Below are 27,419 nucleotides of genomic sequence, written 5' to 3' on the forward strand. Positions count from 1 at the left end.
AGGTTTTCTTGAAAGAGTCTCACTTATCTTTGTACTCTAGAGCCTCTTACAGGGCCTGACCCATGGAAGTTGCTCAATAAATGTTCATTAGGGTGAATTGAATGAAGCATGTATGTCCTTTTCATGAATTTAGTGGCTAATCTCTAGGTGTAAAGAGACAGGAGCTGACAAAGTTACCAAAGACTGTACAAAGTCCTACACACACATCAGGAAAGATGGGATAATTTAATGAACACTTAGCCACAGAGCATTTGTTTTTAAAGAAATGTGGTTTTGTAAAATTGGGACATTAACTTCAGTAACCTGTCTTCGAGGGACAGAAGTGGGGAAATGTACAAGATGTGTTAGATGGGTGCGTACAGATCACCTGGAGATCCTACAATGCGGATTCTGATTCAGCACACCTGGGCAGGACCTGAGCTTCAGCATTTCTCACCAGCTCCCAGGGAAGCCGATGTTCCTCACACACAGAAGACCAAACTTAGAGCATTAAGAGTGCTAGATTAGCATGAACACAAAAAAACTAACCCCTTCATTTTTCAGATTGAGAAAACAACCACCTCAAGGATGTTAAGTGACAAAAAGTCACAAATATTGAGTGTTGGAAATAGGACCGAGACCCAATCCACCTGGCTCCCGGGACAATGGCTTTTTAAAATGTAAATTCTCATAAAGTGGTCCTGGAAAATGATTTGTTAGCCTAGTTTATTGTTTCTGACTTCCTGGAATAACTTTTGGAAAATAGCTTCCAGAATTCCTGTTGGATTTCTCTCCCTTTCTTCCTGAGAACAGAGCTCTAAAAACCCTGACCTGTCTTAGAAACTTATAGCTGATGGAGCCTAAGAATATTTAACTCTTGCGTGGTAGAAGTTAGGAACCGGAGATGCGGAGACATGGCAGTGACATCAGGTGTAAGCCATCAGGGAAAATGTCCGGTACCGGGAGTAGGTGCTCATACAATAATAATGAATTCATCAATCTGGTCAATAAATACTCATGTGTCAGATACTAGGCTAGCTTCTGAAACTCCTTTGAAGTTATATTTCTGAATGTCTTAGTAAGACCTTTTTCTTTCTTTCTTTCTTTCTTTCTTTCTTTTTTTTTCAAAATTAATACAAAGCTAAATGGAGTTGCCATCTCCAGATGACCCAAACCAGAAATGGCAAATTAGTGAAATCACTTCTAACTGGAATACAGCAACAACAAACTGGATTCTTTGTGAGACCAAGTGGGGAATTTCTGTCACAAAAATAAATAAATAAATAAATAAAATAAAAATCTGATGAAAGCTAGGGATCCTCTCCCCAGAGAAATATTTATATGCATTTACATGAAAAGGGCAGCTAATTTCCAGGAAGGCTATAGGCCCTGGGTTAAGAATCCCAGAAATAGAGAACCTTTCCTTAATTTTTTTTCTCATTTTTCTGTACGATATTTAGGAGAAAAAAATGCAGTGTAAGAAACAATGGAAGAGGTTTTTATCTGAGCTTGAAGTTTTACTACTGTGAGTATATTTTGTCTGGAATTTCTCCGTCTGTGCCTGTTTTTCAGCTTTGTGCATCTTTGATGCTAGAACACCATGTTTGGCATGGTCAGCATGTAATAAATGTGGGTTGGCCGTGAGAACACCGGGTACATTTTTGACATCTGCTTTAGTCTTTTCCTTAGAATACATTTTAAAATAGACCATTCGCGTAATTCACTTGAACATATTTTAACAAGAAACTGTCACAAGGCAGTGGGTGAAATCATGTGTGACTAACGTGGCTCAAGGTCAAGTAACTCCTAGAACATGAGAATTGTATATATTTGACCATTTCCCCCTTCCTTAGAGACATTTTAGTCCAGAAACTGTTTCATCCGTATAACTCTCTGCAGGAAGAGAGTTTAGACAAAGAAATCAAGTGCTTTTGATGTGCATATTATTTTCTGGGAATTCATTCATGAGCCCGGAGTCCTCGGAGACAAACTAAAATGACTTCATTTTCATATTTATTCATATCTGCAGCTGTGCATCTGCTCAGCGAAGGCCCTTAACCCTATAGAGCTCACTCATCACCCTTTATGAAAAGAAAATGTTCTTTTCAGATGTTTTCTAAAGGAATAAGTGAAGTGGGTGGTGGTGGAGGAGACTTTGTGCTAAATCCTTCTTTTATCCCCAGGACCAGAAATCAACTCATTAAAAGTCTGATCATAAAAATTTAATGCGTATCATTTAGTCAACCAAAAACTAAGACCCAAATTGTAATAGCAGAGGGTTTCTATAGTTCAGCTTTATTTATTTGCTAATGAATAAGTCATAAGTTGGACAATTTCAAAATTCCAAAAGCACCAAAGGGTAAACCAAGAACAGATTTTTTTTTTTCCACACTATTATCTTTAACCACCCCACCAATTTCCCCAAGGGCAACAGTTACCCCTTTTCTGTATCTCTTCCCAGAGATACTTTATGCATAAGCATGTATGTATTTTGTTTTCTTATTTTCACACCAGGGGTAGCAAATATATTGTTCACTTTGCTTATTTTAGTATTTCATGGTGTGCTGTACTGTGATTTAATTAACCACTCTCATATTGATGCATTTTTAAGGTTTTTTCTAATCTTTTAATATTAGAAAGTAATGATGCTGCAACAAGAAAAGCTCGTATATGTTATTTTGTACATGTTTGAGTTTATCTAAGTTCCCATAATACAATTGCAGGGTCTAATGGTTATATGCATTGCGTAATACCAAACTGTCCTCCAAAAGACATACCAATTTACATATATAAGGGATCCTGGCTCCCATGTTTTTGGCAACATAGTGTTTATTCTTAACTTTTAATTTTGCCAGTGTGCTCAGGGAAAATGGTTTCTCATTTTTTCTATGGTGTGGTTTAAATTTCTTTTTCTATTATGGGTGAATCTTTTCACATATTAAGACATCTTCCGCGATGCCTGGGTGGCTCAGTTGGTTAAGCAGTCGCCTTCGGTTCTGGTAATGATCCCAGGATTCTGGGATCGAGTCCCACGTCAGGCTTCTTAATCAGCAGGGAGCCTGCTTCTCCCTCTCCCTCTGCCCCTGCTCATGTGCACTCGTTCTCTCTTTCTCTCCCTCTCTCTCTGTCAAATAAATAAATTTTTAAAATCTTAAAAAAAGAGAGAGACCTTCGTTTTCTATGAAATATCTGATACTAATTCTTTGCCCATTTTTTTAAAAAATTAGGTTGTTGGCATTTCTCTTAATGATTTGTAGGAGCATTTTATATATTAGAGAAAATTCACATTATTCTTGTTTTGAGATGCAAATAATTATTTTTTTTACCAGATTGACAACTTGTCTTTGCCTTTTCTAGTGTTTGCTCTGTGGAAATGGTTTTAATGTAGTGAATTTTTAAATTTAAATTCAATTAATTAATATATAATGTAGTATTGGTTTCAGAGTAATGTAGTGAATTTAATCTATATTTTCTTTTATGGATTCTGGATTTTATTTCATATATATATATATATATATTTTTTTTTTTTTAAAGACTCTACCCATTTATTTGACACAGAGAGAGAACAAGAGAGCAGGGGGAGTGGCAAGCAGAGGGAGAGGGAGGCAAAGAGAGAGGGAAAAGCAGGCTCCCCACTGAGCAAGGAGCCTGATCCCAGGACCCCAAGATCATGACCTGAGCCAAAGGCAGACACTTAGACTAAGCCACGCAGGCACCCCAGATTCTGAATTTTATATCACAGTTTGAAAGAACTTCCCCAGTGAAAGATCATAAAATAATTCTGGTAGAATTATTACATGTATACATCTGATCCATTTGGATTTGTTCTGATGAGGTGTTTATGTATGACTTTAGAGAGAATTAACAACTCTATGATGGTGAATATTCTTGGTGTGCTATTATTATTATTTATATTGCTAATATTTATTTAGTTTTAGGCTTTATACCAATTACATTACATGTAGTAATTCTTTAATCCTCACAACAATCCTGTGAAGTAAATACTGCCCTTATCCCTATTTTGGAGATGAGTAAGATGAAGTAGATCCTACCTTTTTTTTTTTTTAATTTTTTTTTTTTTTAAGATTTTATTTATTTATTTGACAGACAGAGATCACAAGTAGGCAGAGAGGCAGGCAGAGAGAGAGAGGTGGAGGCAGGCTCCCTGTGGTGCAGAGAGCCCGATGCGGGGCTCGATCCCAGGACCCTGGGACCACGACCTGAGCTGAAGGCAGAGGCCCAACCCACTGAGCCACCCAGGCGCCCCTAGATCCTACCTTTTTGATCCAACTCATTTCCTAAATCGTCTTCAGTCTCCTTCTCAGGTATTTATTTATGAATAAATCAGGTGTAGCCCTCTCCTTTCAGAGCATGCTGTGTGGTGTGGGGTTAGGAGAGAAGTACATAAGTCAACTGGCAATTTCAGTAAACGAAGGGGTAAGATGGAGACATAGAGGGCGCTGAGGGAGGGGAATATGGTGACCTGGGGGCTGGGCAATAGAATAGGCTTCTTGGAAAAAGTCACATCCAAGCTGAGACCTGAAAGTGAGTTTTTTTAGTTCAATATTAAGGGAATCGCTTAACCCCTGTCCCTTAGACAGAATTGTAAACTCCTTGAGATGTGGCTTCTGATTCCTTTTTGTGCTTCTTTCCCAAGGGGAGAGGAGGAGCTAGTAATTTTTGAGGATCCGGTACTTGGCTAAATATTTAACTTTTCATTTAATTTAATTAAGAAACTTGGGAAGGGGTGTCTTAATTATTGTTTAAGTTGAGGAATGTTCATCTGCTAGGGCTGCCGTCACAAAAGAGACGGGGTGACTTGAACAAAATTTATTTTCTCGCATTTCTGGAGGCTGAAAAGTCCAAGATCAAGGCCGATCTGGTTCTTGGTGAGGATGCTCTCTTGCAGATGTCTGCCCTCTAATTCTGTCCTGACATGGTGGAGAGAGAGGGAGACAGATTCTCCAGTATTTCTTCTTATAAAGGCTGTAATCCCATCATGAAGGGATCCCATCCTAACCCTGACTAGCTCCCCAAAGCCTCTCCTAACACCTTTACATTGGAGGTTAGGGCTTCGATGTTGGAGCTGGGTGGGAGAGGAGAGAAGGGGTGTGGGGGAGAGACATAATTCCGACCACAGCAAAGATATAGGCTCACAGACACTAACTCACTTGGCCAAGTTCACAGCTGATGAAAAGAAGACCAGAGATTCAAACCCAGGTCTGTCTGTCATTCAAGTGTGCCTGCTCTCCCACCCCGTGGGGCCCTGCATCATGTTTCCTCTGCAGCAGACACTCACAAATGTGTGGCAAAATGATTTTAAAGCTTTTGTATCTGCAGACTTTCACATCTATGTAATCTAAAATCCCACCAACTTAAAAGCTTGCGTGAAAGGATGGGTGAGAAGGGTCTGTAGAGGCAAAGCCAGAAATCTATGGCTGCCCCACCTTCCATACCTCACTAACTGGTACAGTGTCCAATTTTCTGCTGGGTTGGTAATATCTAAAAATAAGCAAATGGTCGTTTCTGCTCTGCGAGCAGGAGAGCAGAGCACCTGGCCGCAGCTGTGTCTGTATGAGGTCTGCTATCTGCTTTCCAAAAAGATTTCTGTCTCTTTGAATGATTTTAAGGGGCAGAACTCCCAGATAGTCATACAGATCCATTGTTTCGGCAGCCAAATACACCAGCTGAATTCCTTTTCAGTCCCTTGCTTTTCATTGTATAATGATGATCTGGATTATAGTAGGTGTAGGAATTTTGGGTCACGGACATTTTTTGCCATATTTAAAAGAAAAATATGTCTGTGTTTGTGTATGTACACACACACACACATACACACACACACTTCGTTAAGGAGGGAGGAATAAAAGAAATCTGGAGCTGTGTGTGTGTATGTGTGCATATGTGCGTTTTATAGGAAAGTTTTGCTATTGAAGAAACTAATAATAAGTGTTTATAAATAGAATCTTTAAAAAAAAAAAAAAGCTTTATTTTAATATCCCCGAGCATGCCTGGAACATAGTAGGCATCCAGTAAATACTTAAATTGAACTGAGTTCACGGTATGGGTGAATTTCACATTTTGTATTTCATAGTTGTTACCTGGGTTCTACTAGTTTTCACAGTGATGATACAGGCATTCAAGAAATAGTGTTGAGGGGGGTGGCGCCTGAGTGGCTCAGCTCGGGTCATGGGATCAAGCCCTGTGTCCAGATCCCTGCTCAGTGGGGAGTCTGCTTCTCCCTCTGATCCTGCTCCCTACTTGTGTTCTCTTTATGTCTGTCTCAAATAAATAAATAAAAATCTTAAAAAAAAAATAGACAATCGGAGAAAGATAACTACCATATGATCTCCCTAATATGAGGGAGTAGAGATGCAACATGGGGGGTGAAGGGGGTAGGAGAAGATTTAATGAAACAAGATGGGATTGGGAGGGAGACAAACCATAAGTGACTCTTAATCTCACAAAACAAACTGAGGGTTGCTGGGGGGAGGGGGGTTGGGAAGGGGGGTGGGGTTATGGACATTGGGGAGGGTATGTGCTATGGTGAGTGCTGTGAAGTGTGTAAACCTGGCGATTCACAGACCTGTACCCCTGGGGATAAAAATATATGTTTATAAAAAATTAAAAATTAAAAAAAATAAATAAATAGGGTTTGGGGGCACCTGAGTAGCTCAATTTGTTAAGCATCTGTCTCTGGGGCTCTGTTTAAGTCATGATCTCAGAGTTGTGAGATCGAGCCCCACATCTGACTCCATGCTCAGTGGGGAGTCTGCTTGAGATTCTCTCTCTCCCTCTGCCCCTTTCCCTTCTTGCATGCTCTCTCTCTCTGTCACTTTCGCTCTCTCTCAAATAAATAAATCAAAAAAAAAATAGAGTTATAAAAGAAAGGAGTCTGAAAATGTCTGCTACACTGACAGAACTCTGGCATTTAAAAATCAGTGACATGTTCTTCAACATCAGACTTTATTAATCACATGAATTTTAGATATCTGTACAGCTTTATGAAGACACTGGATGTCACAGCCTTTAGCGGTGTGACTGGTGCCTCGCACAGTATCTGACAGAATGGATGACTAAATGGATGAATGAAAACTGTCTTCTGTACTCTTCTCTTTTGGTGACTTACACAGTGTACCTAAAACAATGAAATAAATAATCTCATTTGTACCATATTTCTTTACTTAATAAATAAGTTACGTTGATAAACAATTTTGATAAACATAATTTAATATCAGATAGTGTCGTCTATTTATTGTAAAGTTCCTAAGACTGCCAAATCTTCAGAAATCATTACTTTCTTAAATTTTCTCTTATATTTGGGTATTTTAGTTATAGTTGCATGGTCCCAATCAATCAGAGTGGCTAGTATTTGTTAGAGCTCTTTAGACCAATGTGGGAAACAAATCTGTGCTGTGTGTCCAATGAGATTAGTTCTCCCTTGGCCAAATTTATGTTTTGCTTTAGACCTATTCCCCATCCCACCTTATCACCCCCAAACCACAGCACTATTCATTTCCTATTTGCATAAACAATCTGATGGATTTGAATATCTTTTCTTTCAAGGTTTCATCATCCGAATATACTGGAGTTGGCTGCCTATTTTACAGAGAGTGAGAAGTTCTGCCTGGTTTATCCATATATGAGAAATGGATCCCTTTTTGACAGATTACAGTGTGTAGTAAGTCATGCCTGTGACTCTCCCTGGCCCTCTGACCCCCTGAAGCCCTGAAGAAGTTGCTAAAATGTCCTGTGGGATCCAGGAGGCCAACACGGATTCATAGGAAGGGATAGCCTCCAGTGGCTTTCCCAAGGAAGTGGAAGACTTTTCCATCCATTAATATTTTACAATTAAAAAAGACTGCCTAAATACCCGAGTTGTGGTGAGTTGTGTAGCACAGAGGCCAAAAGATTTGCTGGGTTCTTACTCCTTAGCGCTTCCATATCTCAAAGGAGTTTACATCAACTACTCTTATTTCTTAGGTAATTTTTATTCGTGTAACTTCACACAAAGTACCATTCAATACAAAGGATAGACATAAAGGTGATACAGACTCCTTAAAGAGAAAGAGGTTGAATACATGCCTTGACTTCTCATGTCCTTGAAAGATGAGTTTAAAAATTCTTTCTGAATAGGTTACATTTCAGTTAGGAGAAGAATAAAAACATTATTCTCGATAACCCACACTATTAGGCCACAAATAATTTTAAGTCTTATTTAATGAACTTTTTTTTTTAAAGTAGGCTTCACACCCAGTGTGGAGCCCAATGTGGGGCTTGAACTCATGACCCTGAGATCAAGACCTGAGCTGAGATCAAGAGTCAGATGCTTAACTGACTGAGCCATGTCGTGCCCCTTATTAGTGAACTTTTAAACATAGTTACTGGCCATATTTTGATTAAGCTAATGTTAAAATTATTGAGTATTTCCATTGGCTATAAAAAGGCCTGGTACCGTTGGCAGCAGAGGAAAATGTATCTTGAATTACAAATAGGTTGTGGGAAACCAAAGTGTTCATTGCCTCGCCTTTTCCCGCCTTATCATCTGCTTTTCTTCTGGCATACTCCTATGTAATGAGGACACACGTTTCACTCCCATACCAACTACTGCTGTCTTTTTAGGGTAACACGGCCCCACTCCCTTGGCACATTCGGATCAGTGTTTTAATCGGAACCTCCAAAGCCATTCAGTACTTGCACAACACGGAGCCGTGCTTGGTCATCTGTGGCAGTGTATCAAGGTAAATTATCCCAGAGATTTAGGTGGCACCCAAAAGCCCCTTTTATCATCACGGTTGAGTCGGACTTCACACTGTTCTCTACCTGTAGTTTCTGTGGTATGTGTATGTGTGTAAGGATTAAGAATTCTCATCTAAGAAGGGTGTCTGGGTGGCTCCGTCAGTTAAGCATCTGACTCGTGGTTTTGGCTTGGGTCATGGTGTTTGGGTGATGGTCTCAGGGTCGTGGGTTAGGGTCGTGGGATCAGCCTGTGTAGGGCTCTGCCCTCAGTATGGAGTCTGCTTGGGATTCTCTCTCTCTCTCTCTCTCCCTCTGCCCCTCCCCCACCCACCTCCATGGGTGCGTGCGCAACCTCTCTCTCAAGATAAATAAAATCTTGGGGCGCCTGGGTGGCTCAGTGGGTTAAGCCGCTGCCTTCAGCTCAGGTCATGATCTCGGGGTCCTGGGATCGAGTCCCGCATCGGGCTCTCTGCTCAGCGGGGAGCCTGCTTCCCTCTCTCTCTCTCTCTGCCTGCCTCTCTGTCTACTTGTGGTCTCTCTCTGTCAAATAAATAAATAAATAAAATCTTTCAAAAAAAAAAAAAAAAAAAAGATAAATAAAATCTTAAAAAAAAAATTCTCATCTAAGTATTTACAACCTTACTTTTTTTTAGTGAAGTATAATTGACATATAGTACCCAATTCGTTTCAGGTGTATATTACAGTGATTCACATTTTTTTTATTAATGAAAATTACATCTACCCAATTTTAAAAGCCACATTTATATGGCCAAAGGGAGAGTTTATATTATCTTTGGGAATTATTAATGAACAGCGTAGAATAGACACTATTTGTGTAATTATACCTGACACTAAACTTTGAAATGAACCTTATTACTCTCACTTTTTTCCTTTTAAGTGAGTTTGAAGGAAAGGTTAAGTGACTTAAACAGAGATTCCAAGCAAGATAACAGCAGTAGACAGTAGACAGTAATTAAAATTCTCTGTCCCTGAGTCTCCAGTGTCTTTCTGATTCCACTGAGCCTAAAGCCTCTTAGCTTTACGTATTCATCTGTGACAAGCAAAGCAGCAACTCCCGGTGCTCGTTTTTGAGACACGAGAAAATTAGAAGCAACATCTTCCACCTTTTTTTTTCAAGAGACCTAAAGAATCATTCAGACAGAGAGTAGATACTCTGTAGCAAAATCCCCCTGGTGGATTTTTCCTGTGTGCCCTTCATCTCTAATCTGTCCAAAAGTAGGTAAATACACCGTGACTGAGTAGCAGGGATGACTGAATTTAAAAGGCTTCTGCCTCTTCTGAACCATCTCCCGGTATCTTGAAAAAGCTTTTAGTGTGCTTTTGAGTTGAGCAAAGAGGGACCGATTGCTTACTTCTTTGTTTTTCTGGTAGAATGAACTCTATATCAAAAGACTCTAGATTTTTCCTGAGTCCTGGGTGTGTGCGGAAACCACTTACAGGTGTCTGCTCCCACGGTGCTGGGGTAATTCATTAACTCTGCTGACCCCAGAGAATCAGCACAGAGTGGGTGCTCCCTCAGGAGACCTGGGTCAGAGATGCACAGCAACGGAATCAGGGGTCTGTCCCAAAGGGCTGAGGTGGTCACCCCCAACCAGAAACAACCCACCTACCTCACCACCAACTCAGCCCAGTATTTTACCTGATAAATAAATATCTGGAATATTGCTGTGCATATATTCTTTTGGTTTAAACTTAAAGTAAGCCTAGCTTCTTTTCCATCCCAAGTGGTAACACATTAGTGGTATTAATTTTTCTTTTGTGTGACTGAGCTCATCACATCCTTTCCTGAACATGGAACTTGATGGAAGAGAGGGGTGAAAAGAGATAAGAGTGTCAAGGTTCTGGTCCTTGACAGACGAGGGAGATGGGGAAGGCCACCAATGGGAACAAGAGAGCGTCAGGATGGAGGGCTCCACAGCCAGTCCCTGCCCATGGCCAAGGCTTTCAGCAGCCAGGGATATATCCTGCAGCCTCTTTCTGCAGGGATTAGGTGAGAGCTCAGGCAGTGGTCCTGACACCCATTTTTTCATTGTGGATAGGTGTCTTCAGGCACGTTCCCAGGAAATAGGCTCAGAAAGGAATGACTTGGCCACAGGAGGGTTTTCAAGTGCTCTCAGAAACAACAGGGCTGAGGAAGGGAAGAAGGAAGGCAGAATTGGGCAGTTGGAGAAGCTGAGCTGAGATATGGTGGTAGAATCTGATCAGTCCTGCGTGGGACTGTGACTTGGACTCTGACTTGGGCGAGGTAGCTCCCCTCACCCAAGGGCAGATTCCAGGTAGAGGTTTAGCTGTGCGCCATCAGCAGCCACTTCTCCCTGGCTGGGGTTTGTCTCCCTGGGTCCTGAAGGAGGGATCTGGGCCACACCCCTGCAGCCACTGCCGTCCTGGGAAGAGAGATGACTGCCTCGTGCTCTGCAGAATGGACCCAAATGATTTTTCTTTTTCATCTGCTTCCCTCCCCACCCATCTTCTTCCCATCCTTTCCTCTTATCTCACTATCCCCTAATGTTTCAGAGACATCTGATTTAAGAAACCAACTTTCTGCTTAACGTGATTCTGAGCAAATTGCTTAATTTCTGTAAGCCTCAGTGTTTCTCTCTGCAAAATGCTAATAGAAGACTAACAGCATCTATCTCTTAGGATTAGGTGACATAAACTACATATGGTGCTTGGCAGAGAATGTGCTTATCAAATGGTCAAATGGTGGCTTCTCTTATAATTGGTGGAGATGTGGTAGGAAGCCGGTGGCAAAGGCTAAGAGATATGATGGCCAATCTGTCCTTTTGCTTACCGCTCTTAATCCATTCAGGATGCTATAATCAAAATACTAGAAAGTGGGTGACTTAAACACACTCTTATTGCTCATGGTTCTGAAGGCTGAAGTCCAAGATCATGGCACCAGCTGATTCTGTGTCTTGTGAAGATCCACTTTCTGACTCATAGATGCCCATCTTTCCTCTGTCCTCATAGGGTGGAAGGGGCAAGGGATCTCTCTGGGCCTTCTTTTATAGGGTTACTTATCCCAGTCATGAGGGCTCTGCCCTCTTGACCTACTCCCCTCCTGAAAGTCTCACCTCCACATACCACCCCACTGGGGATTAGGATTTCAGTTTATGAATTTGGAGGGGAACACAAACATTCTATGCATGGCATTCACCTCCATCATCTGCTTACTGTGTTTGGAAAGTAGGACCCACAAACCAAGCTCTGTTTTAAGAAAAACCACTTCTGTGTCAACTTATATTTATTGAACATCTTGAACATCAAGTTTATTTTAGGTTACAAATATTTAGGGAACATCTCGTATTTGGAGAGCCTTGTATTAGACCACGTCAGGTAGATGCTGGTGGTCATGATATTGTCCTTGAAGGTTCCACCTGGTGAGCAGAGGGATAACACCAACACAGAAAATATATGCTACAACACTAGAGAAGCCCAATGCCTGCCTGGTCTGAGAAGGGTCATTCTACTTGCAGAGTTCCAAGCCCAGCCTTTGAGGAGATGGGTCATGGCAGTGGATTGGTTGAAAGAACAAGAGAGAATGTTCCTAGCAGAGGCAATAATTTGTTCAACGGAAAGATCAAGTGAAGAGTGTTTAATGAAAGCCAGAAAAATGGGTTGACTGGAGAGGAAGGGATGAGACTGGAGAAGGAAAGGGCTCCTGGGAGGGCTGAGTAATGTGGGGGGCAGGGGTACAGTGGGGTTGCATGCTAAGCAGGCTGAAGGGACTCTTGAGACGTTTCTGGGACCATAGGTGGGAACAGAAAGATTCTGGAGTCTCTTACGATGTCTCACACTTAGAAGGAGGCTATTTCTTCCTGGCCAGTATCTCAGGTACTTGTCTGGATGTGGTCAACTATAAAATAATTTCAGTAACACTGCTAGACAGAGTGCCCAGCAGTGTTACAGATACAGGCAAACAAAAGAGATCTGGTCAGAGACAGAGAATTTCATGGAGGAGGCAGGATTCAAACTGGATATGCGCTACCAGCATATTTTATGTTTTTTAGGTGGGGAAGGGGCTGCTAAGGGTTGTTGCCTTTCTGGGTTTTCCAAAGGGATCGAGCACCCAGACATAACCATCTATCAATTATGCCTGCTCGGGCATGTGTCAGGGTGTGGCGTTCCGGGGCTGTGGGCATTTTTTTGAGATTATGGTTTCACAGGGCTCATCGGTGTGTCACTGTCTGTTCCAGAGCAAATCGGTCCCTTCTACTGCCAATGAACTCGTGGCCTTTCTGCTGAGCCTGCCAGCGAGAATGTTAATTAGTACCAACTATAACTATAGGTAGACCCTCCCCCTCCCCCTTTCCTTGTGTGCACCTGTTCTCTAGAAACTGGAATGAGATCAACTTCTTTCATTCGGGGCACTGAACATCTGATGGTATCGACATTCAGCCTCCAGCAGTCTTGACCGCATGTGGATTGGTTGACCCAGATTACCCTCCTGATTCTTTCAAATGAACTCTTCACTTTGCTTTTAACTTCGACATCCCTGATTCTTGGTCCCTGTTTGTCCAGGCTAGTGCTTTGAGGAAGGTCTGAGATTCCTATTCTTCTGCCCATGTCAAATACATTTTCTCATTCTTTGGAAGGAAAGGCCACTTCTAGGAGAGTTGTCATTTTATTGCACGGCCTTGATAATTGGCTCGAAAAAAGACACCTCAAAAGGTGTTCGGCGGTGACCTTTTCTAAGACTAAGTCAGGGCTCTGTTTTTGATGGAGTAAGAAAAGGAAGATATCATTACCTTTATTTTCTTTTCTTCATTTGGACCTCAGATTGATAAGTCGCAGGAGAGTTTGCTGTATATCATTTGACATCACTAAATAATGTTTTTAATAGTATGAAATAACATGGAACAATGCATGCAAAGTAAAATTAAGTTTAAAAAGCCAAATTGAACTAGTATACAGTGTACAGTTATGACTTTGCAGAACTACAAATTCATGAATTTTTTAAAAGATTAAGGGGTACCTGGGTGGCTCAGCAGGTTAAGCCACTGGCTCTTTCTCTTGGCTCTCAGGTCTTGATCTCGAGGCCATGAATTCAAACCCTGTGTTGGACTCTGTGCTGGGCGTGGAACCTAGCTTAAAAAAAAAAAAAAAAGATTAAAACATACCACACTATGAATTTAGATGGAGAGACTATGGCTTTTTCACGAATGGTTTGTTTTTTCCTTTTCTATCATGTTTTAAAATTTTTTAATTAAGGATTATGTTCTACTGTTATAATAAAGTAAAACTCCTTGTCTGGAAATGGGTAGGTGACTTCTGCACTTCTTCCCAGAGTTAGGGGGAGGCAGTGAGGTAATGAGTGTGAAACCCAGGGCCGAGCTTAGCAGTAAGCTGTCATTCCTTCCACGTCATGGACACTGTCTCTAAGCATCTCGTCCAGCCTGTCCTTGGACCCTTACACAGCACGTTATTAGTGCTCCATTTGGATGCAGCTCTAACCCTGGAACTTCATTTATTTTGAGCTAAAATCTGTCTTCCTGTGACTTGCCCATCAACTGTTGTTCTGCCACTATGATTATCTGTATATACTCCAAGGAAACACAAGATGAATTTCATTTTACATTTGCTTGGTAATCAAGAGTTTCTTATCTTTTATGAATAGCTGAATAAAAAGGTTTCTTTCAGCCAACTATGGTAAATTGAAAGAGTAGCAAACGGAAAAAGGAGGGTTAGGCTTTAGTCCTGGCTCTGCCATTAAGAAGCTATTTTGAAAAAAAAAAAAAAAAAAAAAGACAAATCTGTTTCATCCCACATTCCATCATTGATGGATTGGTAATGACTTCCCACCTGCAGTGTTGAAAAGGAACCTGGGTGGGTGCATTCTGAACTCAATTAGTGATGTCTGCCAAGGAACCTGGAAGATGCTTTGGCAACATTTGGGCCATCTATTTGCCATAGAGGGAGTGGTGTGGGTCCGCTTATGGTTTCAAATTCTCTTAATGAACAAATTGATCAGATCAACACATGTTTGCTTGATATTGCCTATGGACTCAGCATTATGCTTATGTAAACAACATAAGCTGGTTTCTGAGTAAGTGCCAAATGGTATTGTTGGGGTGGCACAGTGGGAAGTTGGAGAAAGGAACACGACTGAAATTCAGGGTAGCAGAGTGAAAACTTCAGGGAAGAAGTGAATCTTGGGCTGCAAAGAGGATTTGAATGAAAAATAAAATTTCATTTGAATGACTATGAAAATAGGTACCTTGCAGGTGAGGGGAACAGTATAAAGAAAGTCCCCAGACGGACAGTACTTAGCACTGCCTAGGCAGACTGCCTTGGTGAGTGCTAATGGATTCAGGGGGGCTGATCTACTGCAGACAGATTAAGGAACTCGGTGAAGGTCAGCCTGACTTTAGATGTGACATAAAAGCTCATTGAGTAACTTACTCCTCCCAACAGCCCTGAGTTTGGGTATCATTGGTCTTACCTCAGTGTGACAGAGGAGAACGTGGACTTAGAGAGTTTTGTAATTGGCCTCTATCCCATGTCTGCAGATGGGGAAGGAGGTAGGGTTCCAGGTTTGTGTGGGTCCAACAATCATGGTCTTATTAAGCAATTAAGTGTTCTGAGCCAGGATTCCTGGGAGCATGTTGGTTTTCTGGGCAGACGGAGAAACTGGGCAGGAGAAGAAACCATCACGAGTGCAAACTTGGGAAATGTTGACATTGAGTGCCTAGTGAAAATGGCAGTAGGCAGCAGACTTTGAGGGGAGATTAGGCCTGGAGGTCTGTTTTGGGAATCTTCATCTTGTTCAAGCAATGAGAATAACTAGTCTTCTAAGGAGACACTGGGGACATAGCTGTAGAACACCCAAGGAGGAAGCCAAGCCCACATTTCAAAGGTATTTTCAAGAAGTCTGGTGGTTTAGTTAGCCCAAAAATGTCTTAGTAATTTGAACTCTTCAAAGAGAATGTTATAAAAACAAAATTCACTTCCAGATGGTGGAATTTAAGGAGGAAAAGGATTTAAAGAAAAGAATCTTACAGAGTTGAAGTCTCTGTTCTTGGCAAAGTCTCTGTTCTCCGGGAAACGAAGATGTTTTTGACTTACAGAATCACGTAAAAGCATCTGAAAGCAGTAAACCTTCTTGTTATTTCCATCCTATCCCTTAGCCAGCTTAATTGTTTTCACATTTATGAATGATTTTAAAGTGAAATGCGTTTTATCCTCGGCATTTTTCATCCCAGGCATTCATTCCTGTTAATGTTTCCAAAGCCGAGATAATCTCAGTGAACATTTCTAATGTTTCCTCTAAGATCATGTTCTCTGTCTCTATTGCCATGTGTCTCCTGCCAAGTGAAACAGCCTTTCATACAAGGGAGGTGGTTTAGGAAGGAAAGGAGGGGAAAAGCCATATGCTTAAAAATGAATTCTTTAAAAAGGGAAGATGATCAGAGATGTATGGTGGTAGTTAATGCGTGGAGAATTCCCTTTGTGAGGGACTAGAAACACCAAGTGGCTGGGTGGGAGGCCAGAAGCCACAGATAGGCCGGTTCCTACAACCATGACACCCTTGCCTGAGGACCCAAGCTCTGCCTACATTTACCCCCCAGACCTGATGTGTGTGGCCAGGACTCTGCTCAGCTCTGTATTTGGTAGGGATGTAAAACCTGCCAGGAATGCAAAGTCCATTTGTTTGGTTGATTGTTTCATTAATGAGTCTCCTCCCTCTCCTCTCCCCCCACCCCAAAGACGTACTTTTGTTTTTCAGAACCATTTTAGACACAAACAATTGCTTTTCCTCAGATTTCCCTATTTCCCCCGAGTGTCTCCCTTCTTCTAAAATTTCCAGAGAGGTGCACTTTTTTCTCAGGGCTGCCAGCACAATTAAATAGTACATAAATTTATTTATTTATTTATTTATTTATTTAGTACATAAATTTAAATTTGCCCTATTAATTATGTTTGCCATCACTGTCTCTAAACCCCAACATTCACTTATTTATACACATGTGTACAGATGTGCATGCACGCATTTATGCCAAACAATTCTTTTTTCTCTCCACGATCTGAGAGTATCTGGAAATGTTACTTTAGTCAGGTCAGAACTTCTCTGGAACTCTTCTGAAACTCAACAGATGCCCTGACACTAATTCACCCGAGGATCCTCAGTTCTCCAGGGTCACGTGCATCCCTCTGTACTGTGGTGACTTCAGACTGGTGCCTTGAACTTCTAGAGCTACCCAACCAGTTTCCTGGGATTTTAGGGTGGGTGTAGGATGGACAAAGGCCAGCCTACATCCTTCAGAGTATATTTCAGGGCCCTCCCTGTGTAGCAGGCCTTCTGATTATATTTTCTCATTTAATCCTTGCAATAACCCTGAGAGGTGAGCCTTCTCAGATCTTTTATCCAGGAGGAAACTCAGCCTTAGGGAAGTTGTGCTGGTTTGGTTGGAGACAAAATTTCACATTAAAGGCAGGAATATGTGTCACTGGCTGGGCCTTTACATGGAGAGCCTAGGACTCATTAAGTCATCAAAAAACCTTTAATACCACCTTTAATACTGTCTCTGAGTTCTGCCTGGGTTCAATGGAAAAGAAAGAGAAGGTCGTGCAATTGGAGGGGAAAGAAAGGGCTTCAGCTTCGACAGATGTATGGCTTGCTGAAGTGGTAGGGGAGAGGGTGTGTGTGCCCTTTTCCAGTAACCTGTAGGTTCCCTGAGAAGCTGGATCTTGCCTCATCTGGTGAGGGGTATGGTGGTGTCATAATAGCCGTGACAGACAGCAAGATGTCCTATTGCCTCAGGCTGTCACAAAGAGGGCAGTGGGTCCTCTTTATCTCTGGGACCAATTTGTGGGAGTCCAGACTTTTCTGGAGAATTGCCAGGCACTCAGAGACTGGGCTACTTTGTATCAATAACTCCCCCTAAAATCCCTTAAAAATACGTCTTTTTTTTTTTTTAAAGATTTTATTTATTTATTTGACAGAGAGAGATCACAAGTAGACGGAGAGGCAGGCAGAGAGAGAGAGAGGGAAGCAGGCTTCTTGCTGAGCAGAGAGCCCGATGCGGGACTCGATCCCAGGACCCTGAGATCATGACCTGAGCCGAAGGCAGCGGCTTAACCCACTGAGCCACCCAGGCGCCCCAAAAATACGTCTTTTTAAAAGCCAGTTATGTGCTTCCCTGTCAAATGTGTATTTGCACTTCCATTCAAAATCTGCATTAAAATCTAGAGGTATCATCATGCTTTAGATTTTAGGCCCAATGGCTTTGACTAAATCAGGAGAAAAACTAGTGTGCAAAGAAAGCAAATCTTGTAGCCTTTGGGAGGTTCAAGTCCCCAGAAAGAATTGTCCTGGAGACCCCCGGCAATAGAAAGATGAAGTATGTGACTTCCCAGAGGCAAGATACATATTGACTGTCTTGTGTAGGATTTTCCCTGTCTCCTCAGTGTACCACCACTGATCCTTGTCCTAGGAGAATCATCTAGAGAGGTGATGGTCTGTGTTATAGTAAGTAGCTTTATGGGAAAGAATAGAGAAGCAGGTTGTGGAGACACGAAATTGAAGGTGTGGACCATTACCTGTATTTCTCTTCTGCCTCTTTGGTAAGCATGATAGCTAGCAAGCTGCCCTTTTGTTCAATTAATCATAGGGTTATATGATTGCAGTTAGTTTATGTTGTCTTTCTTTTATTAGTCTGTTTTTACCCCATATTATTACTATATTATATATTATATATTACCCCATATTATTATATAATATATAATTATATATAATTATAATTATATGATATTATATATTACCCCCATATTCCATTGACCTGCGTGATAGTTGAAGGCATAGCGTGTTCTATTCAAGGCTGTAGTAAGGGAAAGAATTAGGATGGAACTTACTGTTGAAGGGTCTTTTGCAATTCCTACTTTCTTAAAACAGAACATTCTTCTACCTCAGCTCCTGCTGACTTTTGTTTAGAATGGAGTAAATCACGGCACTCAAAATCCGTGTTGCACACTCAAAAGTGTGCTGGTCTTTTCACCAAATATCATCATTAAAAGTGTAAATGCGGTGCCCTAGGACGATTTCACACTGTTACTGCCGGCCTCTCACTAACCCGAAGTCCTCTGTGGGTGATGTTGTGTCACACATTGTGGTTACCCGTCCCCCCAAAGTCTGTCGAAGCATGAGTCAGTTGCTGACAGCTTCCCACTAGCTTTGCTGAGGGCCAAACAAAGGGATTAGATTACGATTTTGTTTTTGATGCTTGGTTGTTTTTTTTTCCCCTTGTGCTTAGAAAAGACCCATTCTTCAGGAATTCTAAATGTTTTACAAAATCAGCTTTTGCATCCTCATGGGTCTAGCATTTTAAGTTATGATTTTATTATACCTTCTTTAGAGCTGGAGTTGAGGAGGAAGAGGGCGAGATGTTTGACACTGAAACTCTGGCCTTCAGAGCTTTGCTGTCCCTCTGTGCTGAAATCCAGTGTGTGCGTGCAGGGGGAGGGGATGTGTGCAGAAGAGAGCGAGGCTGTCAGTGCGGCAGAAGCTGGGGGACAGAGGATGGGGTCCTGGTAATGGGAGTTAATGAACCTCTCTGCCCATCTCACCTCTTGGCACATGTGGCAAACTCCTAAATTAAATATCCTGGTGCTCTGAAATGATCAAGAGCTCTCCAGAAGCTGCCTCCTTGATCGGAACACTTGAAGTGTACACGTACCTATGGAAGAAGTAATTATGAACTCAATGTCTATTCTTATCTGGAGCTGGGGAGAAGGTAGGGTCTGCCTCTAGGGGGCCCACATCTTCAGAGGTTTGTCAGATCGTCAACACTGTTTTCCAGAAGAGATAGAAGGTGAGTGACCTAGATGTACGTAACCCAGGCTGCCCTTGGGAGCTGCCAGGTTTGCCATATATAGAGAAGAGACAAGGCCAGGAGAAAAATGAGGACTGGGATTGATACAGTTGAGGACTGATCCAAGTCTGGAGGGCTGGACCCTCTCTAACGTTCTCATACATGCCTGGGTCCCACAACAGGTGTGGGTGCTGGGACAGATCATGAGGTGGGCTCTTTGGATTTTGCAATTCTCCTGCCACCCTTAAAGGACAGAGAGTGACATCAAGTTGAGAATGTGTTCTTCTGGATCCCTAAAGGGTCCTGTGGAATGTCTTCATGCTGTCTGTTGGCAGATCAGTTCTAGACAAAGTCCAGGCTAGAAATCTTTTTTTTTTTTTCTTCTTTTTAATATTTTATCCATTCACATGAGAGAGAGAACAAGCAGTGGGAAGAGGCAGAGGGGGAGAGAGAGAGAGAGAGAAGCAGACTCCCCACTGAGCAGAGAGCCTGACACAGGGATGGATCCCAGGAACCAGAGACCATGACCTGAGCCGAAGGCTGATGGCCAGCCAACCGACTGAGCCACTCAGGTGTCCCCAGGCTGGAATTCTTAAAGACCCCAGCTTTGAATCCTTGAAACAGAATTAGGACTCTGAGTACTCTGGATTATTAGAACACCTGCAATTCAGACATGTGAAACTAGATTCTGCCTATCAGCCTACCTGTACAGGGCCAGCAGGGGACTTCTAGAACTTTTGTAAGATGCAGTATTTTTTCAGGATTAAGAATTTCTTGTTCTTTTCCTGTAGCTATTAATACTATTTTTTAAAAAAGATTTATCTATTTATTTTAGAGAGTCAGAGACAGGAGTGGGAGGAGCAGAGGGAGAGGGAGAGAGAATCTCAAGCAGATTCTGCACTGAGTGCGGAGCCCGGGCTCGATCTCAACGACCCTGAGATCACAGCTTGAGCTGAAATCAAGAGTTGGACGCTTCACTGATGGGGCCACCCCGGTGCCCCGCTGTTACCACCTTTTTTTTTTTTTAAAGATTTTATTTAAAAAATAAGCAGAGAACAGAGATCCCTATGTGGGGCTTGATTCCAGGACTCTGGGATCATGACCTGAGCTGAAGGCAGAGGCTTAACCCATTGAGCCACCCTGGTGCCCCATCCACTTTTAATCACAATGTGTAACACTGTAAATATACCACTTGTCGTTTTGGATGGACAGGCCTGGTATTAGAAACTTTGGTTTCCAGCAACAAAAAGCAAACTCTGAAGACCTCCTCAAGCAAAACAGAGAAACAGAAACTTTCTCTTGGCCCACCCACCCCTTTATCAACATCCATCTGCCCTCTTATGATTGGTTACTAATTTTCATCTTCCTTACCATTTATTGGGCATTATTGTATGCTGGGTAGTGGGCTGTTTATATTCAGGTCTGTGAGTCCCCTTGTTCGCCTCATTTCACTAGCAAGGAAAACGACACTGACTCGAATGGGGCAAAGTAAGCCAGCCACAGTCAGGGAGCCAGGGAAGGGCAGAGCTGGGTCTCCCAGCAGGTGTGGGCCGTGTGAAATGCATGGGCTTAGCCTTTCCCATCCCTGCTACGGCAGCCCTTGGAGGGTAAAAGTCAGCTGAGGCTTACTTTACTGTCAGCCATGATGTTAAGTGATTCTTAAGGTTTTTATGGGACAGGTAGCTAAAACTGTCTCTAAACACTTCGCCTTTACCTCTGCAGGTGTTTATCTTCTAAATAAGTCTCAAACACATTGTTGTCTTTACTCCATAGAAAGTCCGTAGAGATGGGACAGTGGACTAGGGTTATCCTTAAGGCAGGAGGATTCCTCACCTCATGGCAGGTTAGTGGCTCTCCGCTGATAGGCTGGGCATTCCGCAGCACAGCTCTGGGCACCTAACAGGTACTTGATTATTAGCTGATTAAAACCCAGTTCATGGGGGCACCTGGGTGGCTCAGTGGTTAAGCCTCTGCCTTCAGCTCAGGTCATGATCTCAGGGTCCTGGGATCGAGTCCCACATCGGGCTCTCTGCTCTGCAGGGAGCCTGCTTCCTCCTCTCTCTCTCTCTCTCTCTCTCTCTCTCTCTCTCTCTGTCTGCTTGCCTCTCTGCCCACTTGTGATCTCTCTATCAAATAAATAAAATCTTAAAAAAAAAAAAAAACCAGTTCATGTCCTCATTGTGTATCAGAAGAGCTCAAGGAAAGCTGCTTTGGTTTAACTTTAGTTTCTCTTGCTAGCAAAGCATCAACTTTACCCAGCATTTCCCTATATGTATCTATAAATTTGAAAAGCTCACTGTTCCTAAGTCAGGTTTCCAGCTTACCTTATGTTTTTAGGATTGATTAATTTATTTGAAAGAGAGAGAGTGAGAGACAGCGTGTGCACAAATGGGGCGAGGAGTAGAGGGAAAAAGAATCCCAAGCAGATGCCCCACTGAGCATGGAGTTCAAGGGGGCTCAATTCCAGGACCCTGAGATCACGACCTGAGCTGAAATCAAGAGTCAGTCGCTCAACTGACGGAGACCCCCAGGCGCCCCAGGTTTTCATTGTAGAGTCTCATATAATACTTGTATTTATACTTTAAGAAAAATGAGGAAATATCCTCTAGTTCATGGAAGACTATGTATGTCTTTGTGTTGTTGGCGTTTGGAATTAACTGAGCTTGTCATTTTGTTTTTCACCAGAATGCCTTTATGTTTTTGTCTTGTTGGTCCTTGATTACAATTTTAGTGCAAACATACTTCTGGATGATCAATTCCAACCGAAACTAACTGATTTTGGCATGGCACACTTCCGATCCCACCTGGAACATCAGAGCTCGACCATAAGCATGACCAGCAGCAGCAGTAAACATCTGTGGTATATGCCTGAAGAGTACATCAGGCAGGGCAAACTTTCCATTAAGACGGACGTCTACAGCTTTGGAATTGTGAGTACCAGCTCCCAGTCAACCGAGGAGGAAAGCTGACGGCCAGGAATGCTCTAAATTCTAAGAATTTTTTTTTAAGGGCTTTCACTTTTAGACCTATTGATTTCCTGTTGCTCTTGTCTTAAATGTTAATGTTATGTAATCATTCAAATAGTAAAACGTAGTCATTGAGTAGAGTGAACGTTATCTATTGTCAAGGTTAATCACTGCAACTGACTCTATGGAGGTGTTTAACATATGTAACTCATTTTATTATATGTTTCCCATAGGTAATAATGGAAGTTCTGACAGGTTGTAAAGTGGTGTTAGATGATCCAAAGCATATCCAGCTGGTGAGAATTGTCTTTATTTCTGTTCCTATCTCCCCGTCATTTTGGGGGTAGAGTTCTGAAAGATAAAGTTGTCTTCTTCTCTTCCTAGAGGGACCTCCTTATGGAATTGATGGAGAAGAGAGGCCTCGATTCATGTCTTTCATTTCTAGATAAGAAAGTGCATCCCTGTCCTCGGAATTTCTCTGCCAAGCTCTTCTCTTTGGCAGGCCAGTGTGCTATCTCGCGGGCAAAGTTAAGACCATCAATGGATGAAGTGCGTACATATGGTTTTATTCAAAACCAAGCCCACAGAACCATAGAAAATCTCAGCTGGATAAATTGTGTCTAAGTGACACAATTTGTGATAAATTCTTTATCAGTGGGGCAAATCCAGCCCCTAACAGAGAATTCTAGCTTCATAGTTTTTGCAAGTCACCAAGTCACAGTATTTGGTACTCTGGCAGAGGTCATTGCTGGGTGAGACCAGGGCACCACAAAAATTTAATGAAAACACTTAAGTGAGTAGTCTGAAGAGAATTTTATTCAACACTCGTTCAGAGATCTGGTCCATTAAAAATGCATTATTATTTCCTCTATTGATTTTTAAAATTTACTCATCAATTTAATCATCCATTCATTGATTTGCTTATTTGTTCAACAAATATTTAGCTAGTGCTTACTTGACATGTGCTGGACTTGGTTCTGGGTGCTGAGGGTACAATAGTAATCAAGAGACAGTTGCTGTCCTCAAACTCACAGTCCAAAGTGAGAGTCAGTTTACTTAACATGGCATTCCAGGATGGAGAGATAAGCATGATTGTAGGTGGAAGCCCAGGTCAATATGGGAGCATAGAGTCGGAACACATACCAAGTCAAGGAAGCCTGTCGACGGAGGTGATGGCTGAGCTCTAGTCTAAAGAACGGTGAATTTAGGCAACAGTAAGGACAGAAAGACATGTTAGTCAGGGAGAATCCAGCTCAGAGATGATGGGTTTTATGCCACTAATACCGCAGGCAGTTCATGGACGTGGGATATGGTGACGGAAAAGCTGGGGTGCTTAAAATGATAGAAAGTTTCAGGTGATAGAGGGACATGAATTCCATTCCGGGATTTGGGGTTTTACCCTGAGTCTATTGTAGAGCTATGAAAGGGTTTTAAACAAGAGGTCAACAGAATCTGAATGTAAGGAGCACTGGCCTGGGAGTCAGAGCTACATTTTGGGCTTAGCACCACCAATAAGAGCTATGAGACCAATGTTGGGCCCAAAAAAAGCTATGAGATGTATAGTAGAAGAAACTTGGAATTAGGAGCCAGATCTGAGGTCAAGCAACAGATCTGCTCCTTACTGGCCAGTGATACTCATTCCCTTTATCTGAGCCTTAGCTTTATTATCTGTGAAATGGGAACAATAATATTGTTTGTGCAAATTAAATGAGGTGATGTGTATGGAAGCACTTTGTAAGTAGTGAGGTTCTCTAAAGGTATTTTTAAAAATTACACGTGTGTGTGAAGAGATGTTACATGTTCTTCCAGACAAGGTCAGCAGTTTTCTCAACTTGGGCTGCACATCCAAATCAACTGAGAAGCTTTTAAAATACAGATTCCTGGGCCCCTATCTTCATATGTTGTTGGTGACGATCTTTAGGTTGGGGCCAAGGGATCTGTTTTTTAAGAAGGCTCCTATAGGTAATTCTGGCATTTGACAACTACAGATTGGGTCCCCTGGACCCTGACCCTTTCCAGTATTCCACATATTAAGGTTGAAGTAAAAAATGTACAGAGACTCACCCCAGGTCACATAGTAGTCAGTGGCAAATCTGAGCCTCACCTCAAGTCTCTTGGTATTTACTTCAGGCGGGTGTCTTATATTTGGCTTTAAGTCTTTTAATTTACTCATTAAACTGAAAGGGTTTAGCTTATTTTTAATACCTTCCCATTCAGAACTCTATAGTTGAACTTAATTCATGAAAATAAGAGAATATTCCGGAATAGGTAGATGGGGAAAAAAGGTAAAAGGAGAGGCTATGGAAGCTTAACGTAGATATTTCTTTGCTTCTTGGTGAATTAGGTGCTAACCACTCTTGAAAGTGCTCAGGCTGGCTTGTATTTTGCCGAGGACCCTCCCACCTCCCTGAAGTCCTTCAGGTGTCCCTCTCCTCTGTTCTTGGAGAACGTACCGAGTATCCCAGTGGAAGATGATGAAAACCAGAATAATCATTCATTGCCTCATGATAAAGGTTTGAGAAAAGATGGAGTGACTCAGAGAGTTCCATTTGAATGTAGCCAGTCTGAGGTGACGTTTCTGGGCTTTGACAGAACGACAGGCAGCAAAAGAAATGAGGATGCTTGCAACAGGCCCAGTTCTTCTTGTCCAGAAAGTTGGTCTCCTGAGCACGCAGCAGCTCTATCCCAGGACCCAAAGACCTATGTTACAGATATGGAACCTTCGGCCGAAGCAGCAGGCCATTCGTACAGGAGCAGGCCCGTGGAGACCAGCAGTTCCTGTGAATTTTCCCACAACGAATGTGAACCATGCAAAAAGGAATCGATTTCACCAGAAGATAAAGAAGGAAGCAAGTATTGCTAAGGCACCTGAGTACAGGTGCCATCTTGGGAAAATATTGTCACCATAAGTCATGCTAAGAGGACCATCAATGCTGAGTTTAGGTGATGGAGATCAACAATCTGGACAATGCTATTCCTTTCTTCCCAATCCCTAGGCTTAAACCTAGGCTAAATTAGAGCCATTCAAAATTACTTCAGATCATGAGCTCTGACTTCAGACGAACAAAACCTACCAAAAGGGGACTGGGTTCTACCGGCTGCTTCATCATCAGCGCTATGAGCCCTCGGATCCTACAGTCTAAGTGGGTTCAGTTCAGTTAGATCCCATTGTCTGGTGTAGCTTGCTTGATAAGGTTGTAGGAAGTGTCTAATTTGTAAATGTTAACAGATGCCTTTTTAAAGAATTACCTTTTGGTTTGTTCTAATTAACTCTTAGTATGTTTTCTGTTCATCCCTGTCAAGCCTGCCTGCCTGAAAATGAGCCAGATTCGCTCTTGCCTATGACATGTTTGCCCGTAGAATGGGGATTCTTGCCCAAGATCTGGATTTCTGTATTTAAATTTTTAGGATAGTTTATCACATATGATATGTTGTTGGCTATTACTACATTTTTTTTATTTTATTTTTTATAAGGCTATTACTACATTTTTTAAAAACAAACTTAGAGACCTATTATATCCTGAGAAGAATGTATGAAATTTTACTCAAGTAATTTTTGTTTCTGAGAAAAATGGCTGGTCACAAGGTCTGCGTCAGCTTTTTGTTTGATCCTCTACCTGCCAACTCTGTGCCTTTTCTCCTCCCGTTTATTGGGTCTCCCCCTATTGAAATCCTACCCAGTCCATCAAGGCCCAGCAGAACTGCCTCCTCCAGGAAGCTTCGCTGATCTCTCCAGCCAGAAGTACACACACTTCATCAGCATTCCCATAGCATGGTTTTGTGTTTCTATTTTATACTTGTTACTTTCTGAATTGTAACAAAGCTGCCTGTGCCACCTTCTCTCTCTTACTAGATTGTAAACTACCTGTACTCATGTCCTATTGTTGCTATAATAAATTTTGACAAATTTAGTGGGTTAAAACAATGTAAGTTGGGGTGCCTGACTGGTTCATTCAGTAGAGCATCTAGCTCCTGACCCCAGGGTCATGAGTTCGAGGCCCACATTGAGTGTAGAGATTACTTAAAAAAAAAAAAAATATATATATATATATATATATATATATATATTATTTTTAAGTAATATATATAAATTATTTTACAGTTTACAGTTTAAAATATATATGTATATATTTTAAAGATGTGTGTGTATATATATATATATACATATACATATACATATACATATATATATATATATATATATATATTAGTTATTTACAGTTCTGGAGGTCAGAAGTCCTTGGCATTCTTTCTGGAGGCTCTAGGGGAGAATTCATTCCTTGCCTTTTCTAGCTTCTAGAGACTATCTGTGTTGTCTTCCTCCATCCTCAAATCCAGCATTGTGACATCTCTGAATCTAGATTTCTCTTTCTTTCTCTCTTTGACCTTTTCTTCATCACCTCTTTCTCTTAGTTTGGCTCTCCTGCCTCTCATAAGGATCCTTGTGATTGTGTTGGGTCCACTCAGATAATCCAAAGAAATCTCTGCTTCTCAAGATCTTTAATTTAATCACATAATTCACAGATTTCTGGGATTAGGACATGGATATCTTGCAAGGCGGGTGGTGGGAGAAGTGGCAGGGGAGAGGGCATTACTCTATTAGATTTCCCGAGTGTGTAGGAGCCAACTCTTCAAGGCCTAGTATGTGAGCCTGTACCGAGCTGTTGTTTCCTTACAAGTGAGGTTGAATTAAATTATCTCTAAGAACCCACATACTAAAAAATTCAGCCATAGTAAACATTGCTGAGTGAAGTGGGGATAAGAACTGTCTTTATGATGATGGATAGAAACATTTCAAGAAAACCATTGCCACGGGGTTAATGGAATTTCCCTGTCTAGAACACTTATAATAAAAGGGTAGACCTGTAGCCTTCTGTGCATCAAAGGAATAGGCTCACACATTTTT

General features: G+C 41.8%; 1 protein-coding gene across 1 annotated transcript in view; it reads left to right on the forward strand.

Annotated features, from left to right (window-relative positions):
- Positions 1 to 26,443, forward strand: part of IRAK3 (interleukin 1 receptor associated kinase 3) — a 49,783-nt gene extending 23,340 nt beyond the window's left edge. The window contains exons 6-12 of the mRNA XM_047743273.1: positions 1,440 to 1,504; positions 7,546 to 7,660; positions 8,602 to 8,720; positions 22,279 to 22,477; positions 22,747 to 22,809; positions 22,898 to 23,062; positions 24,858 to 26,443. Of these exons, the coding sequence (XP_047599229.1) occupies positions 1,440 to 1,504; positions 7,546 to 7,660; positions 8,602 to 8,720; positions 22,279 to 22,477; positions 22,747 to 22,809; positions 22,898 to 23,062; positions 24,858 to 25,376 (1,245 nt within the window). The 3' untranslated portion in view covers positions 25,377 to 26,443. The remainder of the gene's footprint in view (positions 1 to 1,439; positions 1,505 to 7,545; positions 7,661 to 8,601; positions 8,721 to 22,278; positions 22,478 to 22,746; positions 22,810 to 22,897; positions 23,063 to 24,857) is intronic.
- The last annotated feature ends 976 nt before the right edge of the window (positions 26,444 to 27,419 follow it).

Source organism: Lutra lutra, chromosome 8 (assembly GCF_902655055.1).
Source record: "Lutra lutra chromosome 8, mLutLut1.2, whole genome shotgun sequence".
In the NCBI taxonomy this organism is placed as follows: domain Eukaryota; kingdom Metazoa; phylum Chordata; class Mammalia; order Carnivora; family Mustelidae; genus Lutra; species Lutra lutra.